We start from the raw sequence: 18,463 nt of genomic DNA, 5'->3' as shown, positions 1-18,463 counted from the left end.
TCTACCTGCTTGCAGCAGCCCAGGTGCCCTGTAAGGCTCCTGTAACAAGCATCCTCCAGCAGATCTCCCCACCTTTAGCCTGGAGGCTGATCAGGGATCTCCCCCTCCCTCCTTAGGACCGTTTGTTTCTGCAACCAGATTATGATCAAGAGGTTTGCTCCATGCAGGGAAAATGATTCTTCCCCCTCCTCTGAGTCAGAGGGAACAGCACAATTAGAAACACTTCAGATGCTTGACCCACGCTCAAGCCTCCAAACAAAAGTTGCAAGGAGAGGGTTGATGTTTTCCAGGCCCAATTAGCATAATGCTGTAATTACGGCTTGCGGTGGCCGTATCTCCCCGGCTCTCACGTTGCCTGCATCCCTTCACCCCGGCGCGCCGGCACAGCCGGCAAGCGCGCTCCCGGCCCCGGTCGCCCAGCGAGCGCACGCAGGCGCCAGCGTCTTCCTTCTGATCCATCGCCATATGCCTGTCTTTTACAGTTCTTTGGTGCGTGATGCTCAGAGAGTGGATAATTAGCTAAATGAATTAATTGACATTCATACTTGTAATTAGCAACCGGTTACAAGCAGCTATTCTCCTTGGGACAGCTACAATTTCTCGGGGACTGGTGTTAAAATACTGGAAAATCGTTAAGAGTAAATAACGAGGGCCGTGCGTAGTGCACGCTCATGGCGCCCGGTTTCTTCCCTCGGCCGTAAAAGCCGCCGCACTGTAAACAAGCCCGTGCAAAAGCAAAGCAGGCTGTGAAACGTGTTGGAAACGCCGCTGCTGCTCGGGAGGAGGAGAAGTTTCCAGCTTCGGAAGAAATCGTGGCCAGATGGGCGGCCTCCAGCCGGCAGCTCCCACCGGCTCCCCGGCTAACCCTTTCCACCCCCAGTTACTGGAGAGTTTGCAAAGAGGCCCCAGCAGTGGAGGCTGCTCATGCAAAGCAATGGGAATTGGATGTCATGAGTGTTAATTAAACCATTAATTACTGCTGAGCAAAAAAAAAAAAAAAGTGACCTATTGGTTTCATCACTTCTTGGAGTAGTTGGAAGGATAAATTGCTCAGGGGCTCAGCAGCGGGCGAAAGGGGCTGCGGCGCGAGACAGATCTTTGCTGAAATGTAGATTTTTCTCAGCTATTAAGGGGATGCTGGCGAGCGCCGAGGCGGTACCTGTGCAGCCCTGGCTGACCCCAGCAGCCCCACGAAGCTGGAATTGAGACCCGCACCAGGGATGGGGCTGGTGGAGACCGAGCCGAGCAGCCGGGAGCGACACCCCCAGTCCTTGACTCGCTGCTGGGGGGGGGGAACCACGATGCTGGGAGCTTGGAGGTGCTTTTGGGGTGCCCCAGGCTGCTCCGTGTGCCCCTAGCAGGGACCCCGCTCCCCACCGTGGGATGCACCCATCACCTGAGGGTTTGTGCAGGCGATCCCAAGCCCCGAGCGGGTAGCAGGGGTGAGAGGCTGGTGTTCGAGGCATCCCTAGCTCCGGGGGGGGGCCAAGCATGGATCCCCCTCAGCAGGATGATGGTGTGGTACCCAAGGTTGGGCTGCAGGTCTCTTCTCCCTGGGAAATTCCCCCCCAAAACTTGGGTACCGATGGGAAGAAGGGAAGGCAGCACGGCAGGCACCGCTATGCAAACGGCTCGTTATGGAAAAGGGGGAAAAAAATGATACTAAAGTACCAGTTTCATAAATCAACCCCTCATGTCATCTTGCTGCATCAGGAACTGCTGCAACATCGGGGACGAGAGCCACGCCGCAGCCGCGCTGCCCGCCCGGGGGTCCCACATCCCCCCAAACTGGGGACGACAGCCACCCCCACCGCTCGGGGACCAGCACTTGGGGTGCTGTGCCCTGAACCACCCTCCCGCCCCGACGGCCTCTGCTACCCCACGGCAGCTGCAGCAGCACCCACTTGTAGGACGGGGCGATGGGATGGGGCGATGGGACGGGGCGATGGCACCCCGCGAGCTGGGGTCTCCCTCAGAGGGGGGGCTCTGCCCCGGCTCCTGGCACGGGATCGGGGCCACATCGCTCTGCCAGGAGTCCTGTTCTTGGCTCTTCCGAGCTGTCAAAGCTCTAGATTTCCCTGGCAGCACTTGGAGCTTAAAGGCAGGGGAAAGAGGGGGGAAAAAAAAAAAAAGCGGAGCTCAGAAGTAAGGCAGTTGAAAAGGCTGGGCCAAGGAGCTGTCACGCCACCCTTTCAGCTATTACACACCCCGGTAAGTTCTCAAACACACAGGCTGCACAAGATAGCAGGAAGGCTAATTTTTCTTTAGCTGCAGGCAAAAAAAATTCAATTACAAGGTAACCTATTTTTCGACTCCTCCGTTGGTATTTACTTAATTTCCTAAGGCCGTCTCGCCTGCCCCGCGACGGAGAGAAGGAGGGAGGCTGTGTGCTGTTAGGCTAAGCCGGGCTCTGGCTCGCCGTGGGGTTTATTTTGGTTTGAATTCAAACCTTAAAGCCCAGAGCAAGCGTGGTTTTGTTTGAACGCTGGTGGGCAAACGGGACGGCGCGTGACATGGGGCACCAGCGCAGCGTCCGGCCGCGATGGCGTGCACCGGGGGCTCCCCGGCGCTCGCGGGGAAAGGCCGGCGGGAAGCAGGACCTTCTGGAGAAGGTTTGGGAGGTGCCAAGGAACAGCCCTGCTGCTGGTGGCCTGGGTGGGCAGGGATTGCCGGGGGGGGGGGGGTGTCCATGAGGACAGGGACAGCCCTGGGGGTCCCACAAGGGCAGGGAGCCTGGGGACAGGGGCACCCAAGGGGTACATGAGGACAGGGACGGGCCTGGGGGGCCGTGGGGACAGGGACACCCCAGGGGTCCATGGGACATCCTGGGGGGGTACACAGGCACGGGACACCGGGGGTGCACGGCGACAGGGACGCCCCCCGGGGGGGGGGATACAGGGGCACAAGACATCGGGGGGGGGGCACATGGGGACAGGGACACGCCCGGGGGGGGGGAACACAGGACCCCGGGGGGGGGGGGCACAGGACCCCGGGGGGGGGGGGTCCGTGCGGTACCGGCGCCGTCCGCGCCACCGCGCGCCGCCAGGGGGCGCCGTTGCTCCGAGCGGCCGCGCAAGCCGCGCTGCGCCCCCCCGCCCCCCCCCGCGGTGCCCGCGGCCGCCCCGGCTCAGCGCAGCGCCCCGCCCCGCCCCGGCGCACAGGCGCGGCCTTCCGGCGGCTGCGGCCCGCCCGCCGAACGGGGCCAGGGCCGGGGGCGGGGGCGGTCGCGGGGGGACGGAGCCCTTCGGCACCCCCGGGCCCCTACGGAGGAGGAGGAGGGGGGGGGGGGAGGGAGGGAGGGAGGGAGGGGGGGGAGGGAAAGGAGGAGGGGGCGGGGCGGAGCGAGCGCTCCGCCAATCAGAGCGCGGCGGTTTCAAGAGGCCCCTTCCGCGCCCCGCCCCGCCCCGAGCGGCGCCGCGCTGGGGGGGGGCGGGGGCGGCCCCGGGGAGGTGGCGGCGGCGAAGGGAGGGGGGGGGGACACGGCCCACGGGAGACGGGACACGGCCCGGCAGCCCCACTTTCGTGGTACCCGCCCTGCCCGGCTTCCCTGCCCGCCCTTCTGCCTGTGCTGCCCGCGCCAGCAGGCCCCGGCGCCAGCCCAGCGAGGTGGGGGGGGGGGAAGCAGCGTAACCCAAGGGAGTGCGAGCCCACGCGTGACCGTGCCCCGGGGGGCCGTGGGGGCTTCGGGTGCAGGCAGCGCAGGGCTTTCGCCTCTGCTGCTTCCCGCACGCGTCCCCGCTGCCGGGCCAGGGTGGCGCTCGGCCCTTGCTTGCGATGGGGACATCCCCCAGCCCTTTATAAATAATGCAGCGTTATTAATTATGCAATTTAATTAATTATGCACATACAGCATCTACCAGCAGATTGCTGCTACTGGCTTCCTTCGTCCAAAGCCTTTCGCTGGCTGGGTTTTTGCAAGCCAGCAGCCGAGGAGCCGGCGTCGGGGAAGGCCTCGAATTCGGCGCCGGCCAAAGAGCCGGTTACGGCAACGGCGGTGTTTCGGCATCACGGCTAACGCGCGCCGACCTCCCTCCAACCGCCGGCACAGCTGCGCGGGTAAACAGGAAACCCGAACGCCGCGGCTCCCGCGGGACCCAGAAACCCCAACCCCGAGGCGGGCAAATGACTCCTTCCGAAAAATATCGGCGGTTCCGCGCAGCGCCGGGGCGAGGGGCCGGGGTGGGAGAGGAGATGGGTGGCAGCACCCACCGCCGCCGCCTGCTTGCCTGCGCCAAGTTCATTTGAATGCGAGCCATGCAGAGCGCTCGCCACCGCCACTGAGGTGTGGAAATCTCGCCCAGCCGAGGAGGGGTTTCTTCCTGCTAGCCGGTCTGGGGGGGGAAAAAAAAGCCTCGTTAGAAGATAGGGCAATTTTAGACACCAAATCCGGCTCCTTTCCACAGCTGCTTTGCGCTCCAGGAAGGCTGTGAAATGGAGGAGTTGGGTTTTGGGGGGTACAGGGAGCGTGCGGTGCCCCAGTCTGCTGGGAACCCCTCTCCCGTCGTCCCCATCGGCATCTCCAGCATCACCAGCAGTCATCACATCCCGGGGTTTGGCTTTCCCATGGGAGAAGGGAATACCGGGCTGGAAGCAACCTGGAAATGAAAAAAATCTATAGTTCGGTCAAAATTAAAATTCGAAACCCAAACTGCCAGCAGCGGTAGCAGTGCCTGGTGGGAGGACAGTCCTGCAGGCAGGCTGGGGGCACAGCGTGCCGTGCAGGAATGCAGCCCGCGCAGGTCCGTGCCCGGCCGGGACGGCAGCGGTGCCCGACCAAAGCGACACGCTGCCCGCACACCGGCTGCGGGTAAGGGCCACGTCGCTTCAGGAGCTCGCGGGGCCGTTGGAGCTTAACGTTAGCTACTGAATAGACCCGTGCGCCTTTGTAAGTGCGGGGCAAAATTAAGGATGGAATTTTTTTTAATGTATTTATTTTTACAGGTGGTATTCCAGCAGAATGGTCGCAGCGCGTTGACAAGCACAGGCGTCCTCCCCAGCGATGGGCACCCGGCCGGGAGCCGGTGGGCAGCGACGGACCGGCAGGCAGCGATGGACCGACGACGGTTCAGGGAAGGGGCTGGGAGAAGGGGAGCGGCTCTAGGAGGTCAGGAAAGGCCACCTAACCACCCAGGCTTGGGAGCATTTTGGTATCGTCACAAGCCCCGGTGGCAGGGGCCGAGGGCTCCTTTCTGCTCCCGGGCAGCCGGGGCTGGGTGCGGGGATGTCGCCAGCCCAGGCCAGAGGCAATAAAACGCCTGGAGTGATGCAGCAAAACAGGCTGGAGTCGCGTGTCGAAATAAATCATCCATGGAGGCAAGGCAGAGAGGAGGAGGTTTTCTGCTCTCGCGCCTCCCTGCATCTAACAAAGCCTCAGAAACCCCAGGCGGGCAGCGAGAGCCGGGGCAGGATTCGGCCGTCCGTGGCCCCGGCTGCCCCAGAGCGGAGCTGGTCCTGGCGGGGTGCTCCAATGCTCCGGCTCTCCGGGGAGCTGGTTTTCCATCCCTTCCCAGCTCCCTTGTCTTCACCTTGTGGCAGGCAATGCACAGAGCTGCCAGGAGTGATAAAATGGCTGTCCCCCAAATTTATGGAGTTTATCTGTGAATAACTCTCGGAGGTGAAGCGGCTGTTGAGCCGGGGAGGAGGAGGGCTTTATTTCGGGATAAACTCCCCCAGGAGCGATGCAGGGCAGGCAGGAGCCCAGCCGCAGGGACTGGCAGGGATGTGCCCTGTGCCCCCCGGCCTCCCCCAGCTCATAGGGATGGAGCATCGCTGGGGTGAGCTCCCTGCTCGCCCACACTGGGGAAAGCCGAAGGCTTGTTTCCCATTCGCAGCGCGTTTATTAGGAGCTAAGTCATGAAGAGGCTTTGGCACATCTCCGTCGCTCCCGTGGAGCGTGTTTAGCACAGTGGAGATCGCCGCTTTTTCCAGCCGCACGTGCGTGCCCGTGATTTCTACGCCGGCCGGGTGTTGCTCCCTGTGCTCCATTCCCACGGTGATCTTATCTTCCCCCCCCCACCCAAAAAAAAAATAAAGGTTGTATTGATGGGCTGTGGAGCAGCATCCTGATTTCTGGGGAAGCACAGCTGAGGCAGAGCAGGCTTGAGCCTCCCCCTCGTCCCCCCTCCCCACTCTGCTGCAGTAACATCCATCCTAAGTTTCTAAGCCTCTTCTAATTTTGGAGGCCGTTAGCAAAGCAGGCGCTGTTGCAGCCAAACGAGACTGCCAATGTTTCCCTTAAAAGCTGCTTTCACTCCGAAGGACTCTTCTAGATGGTTTGCTTTTAATAGCAGGCTGCAGGGTGCAACGCCCAGCTCGCGGCCGGGGCTCTCCCTGGTGTGGGAAGGGACTGGGTGGCATTGGGTGCAGGATTAGAGCCGTGCACGGAGCCACATGCATCTGTCGTGGGCCACGGCCATGCACCACGTGCACCCCCTTCCCAGTTTAGACCAGCAAAGCTCCCCACCCCCTTGCAGAGCCGACCACCCCGCAGCCCGTCCCTCCCTTCCCTCGCCCGCTCTCGGGGAAATCTTTAAGGCAGAGGGGGCCAGGTTCCCCCCCCAACTGTGCTAATAGCTCAGGGGAGAAGAAAAGGCCAGAGGAGCCGGTGGAGAAACGGGAGCCAGCGAGGTCAGCGCGCTGGTAGGTGTGAGCGCTTTGAAAAACCCAATTCCTGCTTCAGTATAACCAGATTCAGGAAAATGAAGCTGAAGTGTGAAAAATGGAAGTGAAAAGATAGGAACCAACCCACGGCTATTTATTCTAAAAATACTGACCTAAATACTTAAGCGCACATATAAAAGTAGTTGTCTTTGCTGATTTCCTTTATGAGAATCTCCTGGTTTGGTTATTATTTCGCTCAGAAACCAGAAGATGAGGCTTTTCAGAGACACCGAGACTGTGTCCTAGGCTGGCACTCCCAAAGAGTTTGCTGTATGCCCAAAACTCATCCGAAGGCCCAGCTTTGAAATTCATTCATTAAGCTAACGAGGCCCTGCGGTTAGCAGCCCACGCCTCCACCGATCAAAACAGGAGAGGCTTTGGCTGGGTCTCGTGCCACGGCTCTCGTGTTTCTCGCCGGGTGGGACGACGGCGGTGGCCGGGGACACGCTGCGGGCACGGCAAAGAGCCCCGGAGGCTGCGCCCCGGGCACGAGCGGCGCTTGCAGCAGGACGAGAGATTTTGGGGCAGAGGGAGGCATTGGGGCAGCGGCCCCTGCGCGAAGCATCCCTTGACTTGCGGCATGGGCAGAGCTGGGCTATAGTTCCCACCTGGACTGTTGTACACATCTGGGCTATTCACATCTGGGCTGTTGTTCACATCTGGGCTGCTGTTGCCCTCTGGGCTGTTGTCGCAGGCGGTCGCAAGCCCCTGCCTCCTCCCCGCTCCTCTGGCAGCAGCCAGGGCGAGGATGAAGGGAGGCTGTCGACAGCCTGAGTGCTGAGCCTGGCTTAGAGCAAAGGTCCCCGGGGCCAGCGAGCCGGCCGGCACAGCGGGGGCATTGCAGAGGAGCATGGCTGTCCTGCAGGCAGCCCCCCGATGAGATAATTCGGGGTTTCCCACATCCCTGGAGGTGTCTGGGCCAAGTACCGGGGTGGGCAGCAAGGAAAACCCAGGTGCGGGGCCCCAGGCGGTGCACGGGCTGGTGGACGGGGACCCCTGCGCAGTCACGGCCCCCGGTGCGGCACCGTGAGCCCGCTCTGCACGTCCTTCCCAGGGAAGATTATGGAGGAGCGTTACGGGTGGAGGCAAAACGGATGGAGGAGCGGGCAGGAGTGCTGGGTCAGCAAGTCGCGCAGGCTAGACGCGAACGATGAGTGCTCAGAGGAAGAAGGAAGAGCCTGCGCTTAAAACAGCAAAGGTGAAAGCAGGCGGGGGGAAGCTGCTCCCTGCCCGAAGGTCGGAAGGGGAGAGCCGGTCACAGCGTTTCCGTATGACAAAGTGAAGATGCAAGCCAGGAAAACATGGGCTCAATGAACAGCCTTTTTTTTTTTTTTTAAGTTAGGAAAAGGGGTGCTCCGTGCAGCGTGGGAGCGGGGAAGGTCGTGTGGTCCATGGCCTGGGGGCAAGCCCGATGTGTGCAGCATCCTGCAGCCAACGGGATGGATGAGCGTCGGCCAGGTCCCCTCGCTGCCTGTGGGGAAGCATGGTGGCCGTGCACGGCCGGGTGTGCGAGCAGAGCCAGGGCCAGGCTTCTGAGCAGCAAGAGCTGGTTTTGAAACTCTGGAGGATGCTGCAGAGGCGAGTGTCCCGGAGGATGCTGGCTCTGACGGCAGGCTGCTGCCTGGGAAGCCTCTCCTCCAGCTTCTGAGGTCCCCCTTTCTCCCAAAAAGCTGTCAGGAACAGCAGAGGAAACCCTCGTGAGCAGCAGAGTCCGTCGGACCACAGCTCACCCTGCAGCAGCTTTTTGCCTAAAATAAGGCTGCTAAAATAAATACACGTACTGCCACTGTGCTCGCAGCAGATTTACAGCTCCATGCGTGCACCTGGCACCCGTCCACCCTGGTGTGGGAGCACCCGTGAGGCCGGTGGCAGCAGGAGGGACATCTGCTCCGAAACCCAAGGTCACCCTGCGGCCAGCTCCGCGAAGCATCCCGGGAAAGCGGAGCCGAAGAGACGCTCCTGCCCGTTGCAGGGCGCTGGCGGCGGTGGCTGGCTCGGGGCACTGCCGGTGGCACGTATCAGGCAGGGACAGATGGAAGAGGTGACAGATAAGGGACTCAGCCTGGAGAAGAAACGGGAGCGATAGGCCCCAAAGGCACTGCCCCGGCAGAGCAAGGAGGCTCGAGACCAGCCCCAGCAGAGCTGGATCTAGATCCCGTCACGCCAGCCGGGCGCCCGCTCCCCACCTAAACCCCTCCTCGCCGAGGGCAGGGGGGTAAGGAAACGTCTGATGTTAAACTGCAGATACTTCTTTGGTGCATCAGGGTTTCTGCCTGGTTCCTCAGGCAGTCGACAACCGCTGCTACCCCGGCAAGGCTGCGACCCTTCGCTTGAGAATGGTTGATGGCGGGAGGCGGGTAGCGCTGCTCGGAGGCCATCCCTGCGGGATGATGAAGGAAACCCAAAGACAGGCACCGTCGCATTGTCTGTAGGGTCTGCAGGCACACACAGCTCTGCTGGGACCCCCCGGGAGGGTCTCTGCTCTACCATTGCCATAGGAGACCTGCAGGCAGCACTTACATGTAACCCCCCTGCAGCATCCTCACCCCATGCCAGTGCCCTGCTCCGGAACCGCAGGGAACGAGCACGGCCAGACACAGACAGCCCAGCATGAAAATGCCACCATCGCTAGTAGGAGCCGGGCTGGGGGTTATCGCCGTGCCACCGCACGGGGCAGGACCACAGCTCCTGCGTGCTGGTTTGCTCGGGGAGGGGATATTTAATTGCAAAATGTCCCTTGCAGGGAGATGCAGGCTAGCAGCAAGGGAAAGGGAGGCCAGGAGGACCGGAGTCACCCGGAGTGGCTGGCACTGGCAGGAGGTGGGCAGAGGTGACACTTGGTCAGGGCTATGGGATGACCGGGGTCTGATGTTTTGGGTTTTGCCTTTGCACAGCCCGACCAGTTCCTCAGGAGTCCAACCACATCCCGGAGCGTAAGTTTGGGGCTCACAAGTTGTCCGTGCTCCTCAGACGGGGAAGTCCTGCTCCCTGGCTGTTATCTTTGGCACCTTCTCCCTTCGAGCCTTCTGCCTCTGTCTCCTCTGCAACGACGGGAACCCGCAGAGTTAAAATCCCAGGAGTGCCAGCTCTGGGAATGCAGCATCGCGTCCCAGCCGTGTCCCACATGGGTGCCTCTGCTCGGCGCTTTGCAGTGCCCGCCTGCAGCCGAGGTTAATGCAGGTATTTCGGGTAAGGAATCCGAGCCACCACGCAGGGAGCTGCTGGGGAATAGCTGCCACACTTTACATTCACAGCCCATCTATTTTGCAATAACTTCACCGTGATGTTCCCACGTAGACAAGCCTAAGCTAGCATAGATAATGAAATGGGTTAAAGGAGACAGGCGGAGGGAGAGGAGAGGAGCCAGCAACTGGTAGTAAATCAGGGTTACTTTAAATTCAAGGACTTGGTGGCCGGGCGAGTTTGGTTTATGCCGAGAGGCATGGGATTTAGAGGATGAGACGCAGTTTGGGAAGACAGAGGTGTCCCCTTGGTGGGGTCACCAACCTGCCTGTGTCCCCAGTACCCCCTGTCCTGCTCCTCCCCGTCCCCCCCGTGCCTGCCCCGTGGGTGTCACTGGGAATAAGCACTGCCAAGGGCACCCATCCCGGGTGGTAAAAGGTGGTCGGGGGATCCTGAAGGAGCTGCCGGCCTGGCGAGGCAGGCAGCGGACTCTGCTCCACGGGGAGAAGGTCCCGCCGGCCCCCATCGGCTCACGGTCGGGGCCCGGGGGGGACCCGGCCGCTGAGACTCCCCCACCTTTGGCACAGGTTTCGAGGCAGTCCAAACAAGCTAATTAAATCCTGCTCTGCTTAATCAGAGCCATTGAACACCAGTCAGAAGAAATTAATCCCGTGTTTTATTAGATGCTGTTTGAAGTTGCGTTTGGCACCTCGTCCTCGGTTCTCATCTCCTTCTGGGGAAGGAAGAAGGACATCTGCGGGGAAGAGCGAGGGTGCAGCAGATGGCAGCGGGGATGATTCAGGGGCTCGAGGAAGGAGCTGCGACTCCAGCGGCGTCCCTGGGGGGGGGACGAGACACCTCTCCCCGCATCCCACGGCCCACCCCCTCCCCGTGGCTGAGAGTCTGCGAGCCAGGCAGGCATCCCAAAAATACGTGTTCCTCCGCATTACATGCTAATGGCTCCGCGCGATAGGTCCCACCGCAATTAAAGCACGCGGAGCATTAATATGCAACGTGGAGAGGCCACTCTTCCCACAGCTACTCCCTCCCAAACCTGTCCTTCCTGCTGCGCATCCCTGCCCACGGGGAGCCTGCCCACGGGGATCCCACAGCAGCCCGGCCGAGCCGCCGGCAGCGCCCGGTGCGTTGGTGCCTTCCCCCTCGCCGTGCCCGGGGGACGCTGCCTTTTGCCCCCCCAGCACCTTCTCTTGCCTTCGGGCTCGGCGGAGCAGGGTCTGTCGGGTACCCGCAATGCGGCCCCGGCAAGGGAGGCACCCCGACGGCTGGGAGAAATCCACAGGCGGGTGGTTAAAACAACCAGCTGGGCTCTTGGTTTGGGGTTTTTAATGAATTCTGGTGCCTTGCTTGCCGCAACCCAAGAAAAACTCCCGACGAAGAGAAAGCCCGGCCGAGTAAGGCAGCCCACGGGTTGCCCTCCAAGCCTTGGGAGCGCTCGGTAGCCTTGGTACGTCCTCCTGTGACTCGGCTAGACAGAGCTGCTGGCTTCGGGTGTGGGGATTTCTTTTTTTCCTAAATTTCCTGTCACAACTTGTGTTAAAACTTTGCAGAGCCATTTAATTGCGTTCTGTGGTGGTGATGATATGAAATTAGTCTCCTTTCTGATCTTTAGCTAAGTTGGTCCAAAGCACCGGCTTATAATTTGCTCTAATCATCAGGTCACGGAAGATGCGAAGGCAGGGCTGGTACCTGGTGAATTCACACAGGGCGGGAGTTTGCACCCTCGCTGTGCCGGCATTTGGTGGCTGGCAGGTCGGGCTCTGCCACCCTGGGATGGCAATATTGATACTTTCTTTTGGTGCCGCTTACGGGAAGCTTTCCATCAACTGCTCTTCTCCATCTCCCCTAGCAACAGCTGAGAACTGGAGCTGGTCCGGAGGAGAGGAGGGAGAGCCGAGGCGGCTTCCCGGCCCCCCCCTCGCCGGCTGCTCTCTCCTCCGAGCATCTCGGAGACGTCCTCCCCTCCCGGCTGGAGACCTGCAATCAGACTGCTGAAGGCACCTAAGGAGGCAGAGATCCCGGCTCCCATCGCGTTTTCCCTGGGCTAGCTCCATGTCCCAAACGACCCCTGGGGTCAGGGAGAGGAGGTGGCTGGGTTTTGTCTACTCACCTGTCCCAGCAAATCAGTGAGTTAAAAGAAAACTAGCTCCCGATGAACAGCAGCGGGGCAGGACGAAATTCTGGGCACGGAGAGGCCCTTTTGCTGCCGAGGCCACTGCACCGATCACGCCGGTTGCATTAATGCTTTCCACCTCCACGCAGAAGGTACAGAATATGAGGGCATTATTTTTAACCGGGGATATTTAGTGAACATCTCACGTGCTGCTGGAGGGTCAAATTTATCCCATAGCCTCAGTCCCGGGGGAGGCTCCCGGTTATTTTTGAGCCCATCAGAGCAGCAGAGGAGCAGAGGGATGCGAAGGCTCAGGAGACACAAAGTCTGGGATTTGCCTGGCCCGGCCCTCCGGCCTCTGCCGCAGAGGCGTGCATGGAGCAGAGCCCCCAACGCCTGTCTCATCCTCTCCGCCACCACCCCGGCCCCCCGCCCTGCAAAGCAAAACTTGCGCAAAGCGCCGGGTTTTCTCCTTCCAAAGAGAAGATCTCGGATGCCTTCGAGTTTTGATCCTTTCCGACCTACCGCATTGCAAAGAGATTCCCCCCCCCCACCGCTTGTTTTAAACCTTGCTTTAAAGCGAGTTTGGCCCTGCTCAGGCAGGTCCCGATGGCCGTGAACATTCCCACGGGGTGCAGCAGCACTACCCGCTGCCGGAGGAGTTACTCCTCCACCCCGCAGCGGTTACTCCTCCGCCACGCAGCCGCCCCGAGCCTCCCTGCCCTCGCAGGAGGGTCGCCGGGAGCACACGGCCCTGCTCAAACTCCTCAGGCTCTTCGGTGTTTTGCAGGACGACGCTCGGCCGCGTGTTTGGCGGGACGAGGCTCGGATGCGCGTAACCTCCCGATTTTAACGATCGGTAGCTCATCACGCAACCCCTACCCAGCCCGCAGCCTCCGTCCCCGCTGGTTTTTGTTCAGCGAGTCATTCTGGAGGTAGAGGTGAGGCCGGGGTGGGTGGTGGTGGGGGGAAGAGCTCTTTAAAGCCCTTATTTTTGTGCTGCTCCAACATCTGTTCCCGTGGAAACTGCCCCCAGAAGCCGGGAGCGCTGGTTAGTTTGGTGGGCTCCTGCGTTCTGTCAGTGGGGCGAGGGTTGCAAAGCCCACCCTGGGGTGCAGCACGGCTTTGCCCAAACCTCCAGAAAACCCCCGGAGTAGAGGCAAAAGCGCTCCCCACAGCCTGCTCTGAGGGACACCCCCCCCCCAAAATCCAGGCCAGACCACCACCCAGCCCCAAGGGCTCGGCTTTCCCCCCGCCTTGTTTTTAAAGGGCAGCGAAGCAAAACAGGCAGCGAGGCCCCGCCGCAAGCCTCGCCCCGTGACTGGAGGCGCTGAAGTTGGCCGGAGGCGGGGGAGGCCGGCCCCAAGCTCCCCTCAGGGCTCCTCACAGCCAGGACCGCCCGGGCCCTGAGGTAACCGCCCGCAGCGCGGGGTCGGGGGACGCGGCGCCGGGCGGGACCCGCCGGGGCCGGGACGGAGGCGGTGGGAGGCGGGGGCCGGGACCGGCCCCCGCCTCCCACCGCCTCCGTCCCGGCCCCGGCGGGTCCCGCCCGGCGCCGCGGCCAGAGGCAGCGCCCGCCCGGGCGCACCGACGCGCTTCTTCTCTCCCCCCTCCTCCTCCTCCCCTTCAGCCGCCCGGCGGGCGGTTTCAAGGCCCCCCCCTCCCGAGGTCTCCGCGGCGCCGACCAATCAGCGGGCGCTGCGCGCCTCGGCCCGGCGCCTTAAAGGGCCACGGCGCGGCGGCGCGCTGGGGGAGCCTCGCCGCCTGCGGGCCGAGCCGGTGGGACGCTAGGACCCGCGCGTCGCGCCGCCCCCCCCCCTTCCCCTCCCTCCTTCCTCGCCGCGGGAGGCTCGCCCGCCGCCTCCGGAGGGAGGCGTGGCGCGGGTCGGCGCCGCCTTTCCTCGCCGGTGATTGGCGGCGGCGAGCGCCCGTCGGCGGGGGGGGGGGGCGGTGCCCGGCGCGGCCACGTTCGGGTGCGCGGCCAGCGGCGCGGCGGGCGCAGCGAGCGGCGGCGGCGGCGGAGGAGCAGCGCGGGGCGATGGGGGCGCGGCGGCGGCCGGCGCTCTGACAGCCCCCGGCGCTCCCTCAGCGGCGGGCAGAGCGGCTCCCGGCGGCGGCGGCGGCGGTCAGCGGCCGCCCCCCTCCTCCTCGGCGCGGACCATGTTCGCCAAAGGGAAGGGCTCGGCGGTGCCCTCGGACGGGCAGGCGCGGGAGAAGTAAGCGCGGCGGCGGCGGGAGGAGGAGGAGGAAGGCGGGGGGGGGGGGGGAGGGAAGGAAGCGGGGCGGCTTTGTGCGGGGCGGCGGCGGGGAGGAGGGGGGGTGCTCCTCCTTCTCCCCCCCCCCCCCCCCGCCCCGACCCGCCGCTCGGCTGTTGCAGGCTGGCGCTGTACGTCTACGAGTACCTGCTGCACGTCGGCGCCCAGAAGTCGGCGCAGACCTTCCTGTCCGAGGTGAGCCCCGCCGCCCCCCGCGCCCTTTGTGCGCCGCCGCACGCACGCCCGCCCTCCATCTTGCGCGGGGCGGCGGCGGCGGCGCCGGGGGGTCGCCGCGCGTGGGGGCCCACGCCCACTCGTGCCCACCACCCCCCCCTCCTCCTCCTCCTCCGGCACCCCCCCCCCCCCTTCCACCCCCGCCTTCCTCTCGCCCGCAGATCCGGTGGGAGAAGAACATCACGCTGGGCGAGCCCCCCGGCTTCCTGCACTCCTGGTGGTGGTAAGTGCGGGGGGGGGGGGGGGGGGGACACGACACGGACACGCACACACACGCGCGCGACCGTCCGGGCGGGTGGGAGCACCCCACGCTGCCGCGTCGCGGGTGGGAGCCGGCAGCCCCCGGGGTGGGTGTCGCGGGGGAGCGCTGCGCCCCCCCCCCCCCCCCGGGGTAAAACCCCGGCGACGGCGTGAGTCAGCAGCGGCGCGCCGAGCCCCAAACCGCCCCGGCTTCCTCGCTCCCGCTCCCCGCAGGGCGTCGAGGCACGGCGGAGCCACCCCCACGGTCGTCCCCGATCGTCCGTGTCCGTCCCGTCCCGTCCCCCCCCCCCCGCGGGAGCCGGCGGGCCTCCTTGCCTGGTAGCCCTGGGCGGCGGCGGGGCCGGTTGGGGAGACCGAGTTGTGGCGGGGCCACGGGGGTGCCCGGGGGGAAGGTAAGGGCGAGGTGGTGGTAGCGGGGCCGGGAGGGTCGGAGATGTCCCTGAAGCGGTGCGGTTGTTAGCCCCGAAAGCCTGCTTTTGCCTCTTAAAACACCCAACGTCACCCATCCTGGGGGCAGCGGCACCGGGTCGGGCGCTTCCAGGGGTCCGAGCGGCTTCGAGTTGGGATGCGCGGCCGGATCCGGCTGAGGTCCCCTCCCCGGCCGTGGGCCCGACGGGGTGGGAAGCTGTTCGCCTCCGGTGACAACCCCCCCGACCCCCCATCGGTGCACGAGCCCGATGAGTAACTGGCTCTTCTCTCGACTTTCTCCGCCACGCAGCGTGTTTTGGGACCTTTACTGCGCAGCTCCCGAAAGGCGAGACACTTGTGAACATTCGAGTGAAGCGAAAGCCTTTCATGACTACGTGAGTAACAAGTTTCTAATCCTCGCGGTAATTACAGCGTTGGGGAGCTCCGGCTTCTCCGGCGCACCGAGAGCCAACGTAACCCACTGGCAAAAGCATGGGTTTTTTAACCAATGTTCTGATTTGACTGAACAGTATTTCATAATGTTGCAATTATGTAAATTAGCTCAGATACTTATCTCGAGCACTTAAAGGCATTCAGGCTACTGGTAGAATTAAGCAGTTTTGCATAGCAATGGACAACAAAGCGTTTACTAGAGGATCGATGGTGAGATATTTCATGCTGAGGACGTCTCAAAGGGTGGCCAGGGGTTGGATGGCGGTGGGGAGGAGGGGGGGATTCCTTAAAACGCTGTTGAACACCCCACTGAGTATCTCCTTGCCTTTGGCAAGGCTGGGGGGCTTCCTTGGTTGTCTGAGTCCTCCCTTGAGACCAGCAAGGTAGAGGTGTTTGATCAAGGCAGAGGTATTTGATCGTTGAAGGTGGTGTTGCAGACCCCCGTCGGTTGACGGTGTGCATCTCGTCTATCGGTGTTTTGGGTCGCTCTCTTCAGAGGTGTTAGTGTGAACCAGGGATGATGCTTTTGGGGCAGGATGCCGAGGCCGAGGTGCCTCCCAAAAAGACACCTCTTAGCGAGGGCGCGTGGCGTGTCGGCTCCGGTGGGCGATGGGTGGGCTGCCCGCTCCTGTCCCGCGCGCGTCGTCCGCATCTGTAGCATCGGGAGGAATTTGCATCGAAGGATTAGTCACCTGGCTGTGGGCTTGGACCCCAGTCAAGTGAGTTTAAACCCTGTAGCAGGAGCTGGTTTTGTCTGCTCCGGGGAGCCTATGGTATGGAAACCATTTTTCCTCCCTTCCCGAGTTTCTCGTTGCCTCGACATGCCTGGGTTGGGATGCGCGAGGGTTTGTTGGCGAGCGTCTCGGGGACCTCCGCGGTGCTCCTGCATGCCGGCGCTGGCGCTGGCCACAGTGGTCGCCCCGGGGCACGGGCAGCGCCGGGCTGCCAGAGAGCCTGGGCTGGCTGCTGAGCTGCCTCTTCTCTCTGCCTGGGGGGGGGAAAGATGCTCATCTCGCTGGGGCGTGGGGGAAGCAGGTCTGGGTATTTGCTAGGTGGGGGGTTGTCCGTCTGTCCGTCCCTCCCCGTGGCCGCTCTCTGCATCGCTTGTTTTTACTGGGTCGGATTAAGATGGTGAACTCCTGAACCGAGGGGTCAGAGCTGACAACCGGCGGCACGTCCACCGGTGCTCGGCTTGGCACGGGCAGCTGCTCGCTCCCTGGGCGTTTTGGGCCAAGTTCTGGGTTTTTCTGGAGCACGGTTGGGACAGGAGGCTCATCGGGAGCAAGGCAAAGGTAGATCTTTGGGCGGCAAAGCCGCGGGTGAAGATGACATTAGCAACCAAGATGTGGTAATGCTCCGTTCACAGCAGTTTCCTCATCGTGTCTGAGGATTTAGTGTATTTAGAGAAATTAATCTTTTTTTAGCTTGGTAATAATTCTAACAATAGGCCTGAGTGCATTAGATGATTCGCATAAACTTCTTTAATACACTTTGCTTTAAGCTTACAGTAAATAGACACAATCCTGATTGTTTTTAATTCTTGGTGTAATGCAGTTTGGTAACAGCCCCAAGAGCTTTATGTTTTGGGTTTTACCTTGAAGACTCGTAAGAAGATTTTTGCTCCCCTGTGCCTTGGCTTGGTGGCACTGGTTTGGTTTCTCCAGACGAGTTTTGGCCTCAAAGCAGGGGCTGTGCTTCTCCCTCCCGGCACGGCCGGTGGCAGATGCTCACGGCACAGTCCCTCTCTGAGGAGCGGTGTTTTCGCGGCACAGCGTGTACTTTACAAGGTGAGGGACCTACCCGGCCAAAACTTAAATATTGACCAAAGAACCGAATGATAACCGGGGGAGTGTGAATAGCGCCTTGTTTCTCACCAGCCTCTGCGCCGGGGCAGGCTGCCAGTGCCAGTGAGCATGGTGGCTGGCCTCGCCGATGGGTGCCGGAGTCGGAATACAGGTTTTTATCAAGCACCAAACGCCACAACCCATCAGCCAGTGCATGGCAGCTAAAATGGGGTACGAGCCCTCAATGGGGCTGGACCAGTGAGTCATGAATCACTTCATACGGTGGTTGTGGTTAAAAATACTCTGATACATAAGCCTTGGCCTAGATTGGTAGAGCATCATATTTACACTTGGCCAACGATGGGCAACCTCTGCGCAGCCAGCTCGGTGTTTGCCCGAAATATGGTGTTTATTTACCCAAAGACTATGTATTTACCGTGCCACTCTAAAGATGAAACAGGGGGATGCTCCGGGAGCAGCGCGGCAGTGCTGGGCCAGCCAGGGCTTGGCACGCAGCCCTCCCGTAGCCGGCATCGGAGGGGTGCTCGCCCGGGAGACACATCTTCAGGAGGGGGAGCGGTGCACCTCGTTAGCAGGGTGCTAACGGTGGGATTTGCTTGCTGTGTCCTTTCCACTTTGTTTCCCAGCGTAACCATATGAAAACTATTAGGAGCAGCAGGACAAATTGCCAATTTCCCCCTCCAGTTTTTAATATTAAACTCTTTCTAGTGAGGGGGGAAAAAAGGAGAAATCCCACTGCTCTTTTTGGGGGCAGGGACACCCTTGAAAGCCATGGGCTCTTGCCGCAGCTGAGGAATATTGCTTTTTACCTTTCCCCCGACGTTTTTCTCTGAAGCCGGGACAAAAGGCTGCTGGGACTTGGTAGAAAGGTGCTTGTTGGGAGAGGGGTGATGGGAGCCAGGATTCACCTGGTGCAGGCAGGAGGAACGCCGCGCTTCTCTTTCCTTCCGTCTCCGGCACGGCTGCGAGTCTGTTAACGCAACTAACGAGTTGTGCTGGTTGGAAGATTGGTTATTAGTCAGCCTGTCCCACCTGTATCAAGAGTTTATCCAAGTTAACAGCACCAGAAGCAC

At 61.9% G+C, this 18,463-nt stretch overlaps 1 protein-coding gene and 3 long non-coding RNA genes across 17 annotated transcripts in view; all 4 read left to right on the top strand.

Annotated features, from left to right (window-relative positions):
• Window positions 1–3,611: 3,611 nt before the first annotated feature.
• LOC128148580 (uncharacterized) lies at window positions 3,612–5,321 on the top strand. The gene is made up of 2 exons (XR_008237325.1): window positions 3,612–4,056; window positions 4,942–5,321. It is a non-coding gene; the product is annotated as an uncharacterized LOC128148580 (long non-coding RNA).
• Window positions 5,322–9,007: 3,686 nt separating this feature from the next.
• LOC128148581 (uncharacterized) lies at window positions 9,008–9,651 on the top strand. Of its 3 annotated transcripts, XR_008237327.1 has the most exons (4): window positions 9,008–9,093; window positions 9,198–9,291; window positions 9,404–9,480; window positions 9,564–9,651. It is a non-coding gene; the product is annotated as an uncharacterized LOC128148581 (long non-coding RNA). The 3 variants fall into 3 exon arrangements; XR_008237329.1 differs by lacking the exon at window positions 9,198–9,291 and having other exon boundaries at window positions 9,039–9,093; XR_008237328.1 differs by lacking the exon at window positions 9,008–9,093 and having other exon boundaries at window positions 9,194–9,291.
• Window positions 9,652–11,797: 2,146 nt separating this feature from the next.
• Window positions 11,798–13,468, top strand: LOC128148582 (uncharacterized). Its single transcript, XR_008237330.1, has 3 exons — window positions 11,798–11,987; window positions 12,765–12,915; window positions 13,244–13,468. It is a non-coding gene; the product is annotated as an uncharacterized LOC128148582 (long non-coding RNA).
• A 533-nt stretch (window positions 13,469–14,001) lies between these two features.
• SSBP3 (single stranded DNA binding protein 3) overlaps window positions 14,002–18,463 on the top strand; it is a 56,927-nt gene continuing 52,465 nt past the window's right edge. For all 12 annotated transcript variants that reach the window (XM_052800350.1, XM_052800354.1, XM_052800349.1 and 9 more), the window contains exons 1-4: window positions 14,002–14,190; window positions 14,352–14,424; window positions 14,625–14,686; window positions 15,443–15,527. In XM_052800350.1, the coding sequence (XP_052656310.1) occupies window positions 14,135–14,190; window positions 14,352–14,424; window positions 14,625–14,686; window positions 15,443–15,527 (276 nt within the window). In that variant the 5' untranslated portion in view covers window positions 14,002–14,134. The remainder of the gene's footprint in view (window positions 14,191–14,351; window positions 14,425–14,624; window positions 14,687–15,442; window positions 15,528–18,463) is intronic.

This window comes from Harpia harpyja, chromosome 11 (assembly GCF_026419915.1).
Source record: "Harpia harpyja isolate bHarHar1 chromosome 11, bHarHar1 primary haplotype, whole genome shotgun sequence".
Lineage (NCBI taxonomy): Eukaryota > Metazoa > Chordata > Aves > Accipitriformes > Accipitridae > Harpia > Harpia harpyja.
Note: the sequence above shows the minus strand (reverse complement) of the source record. Positions and strands in the feature narration are given on the sequence as shown.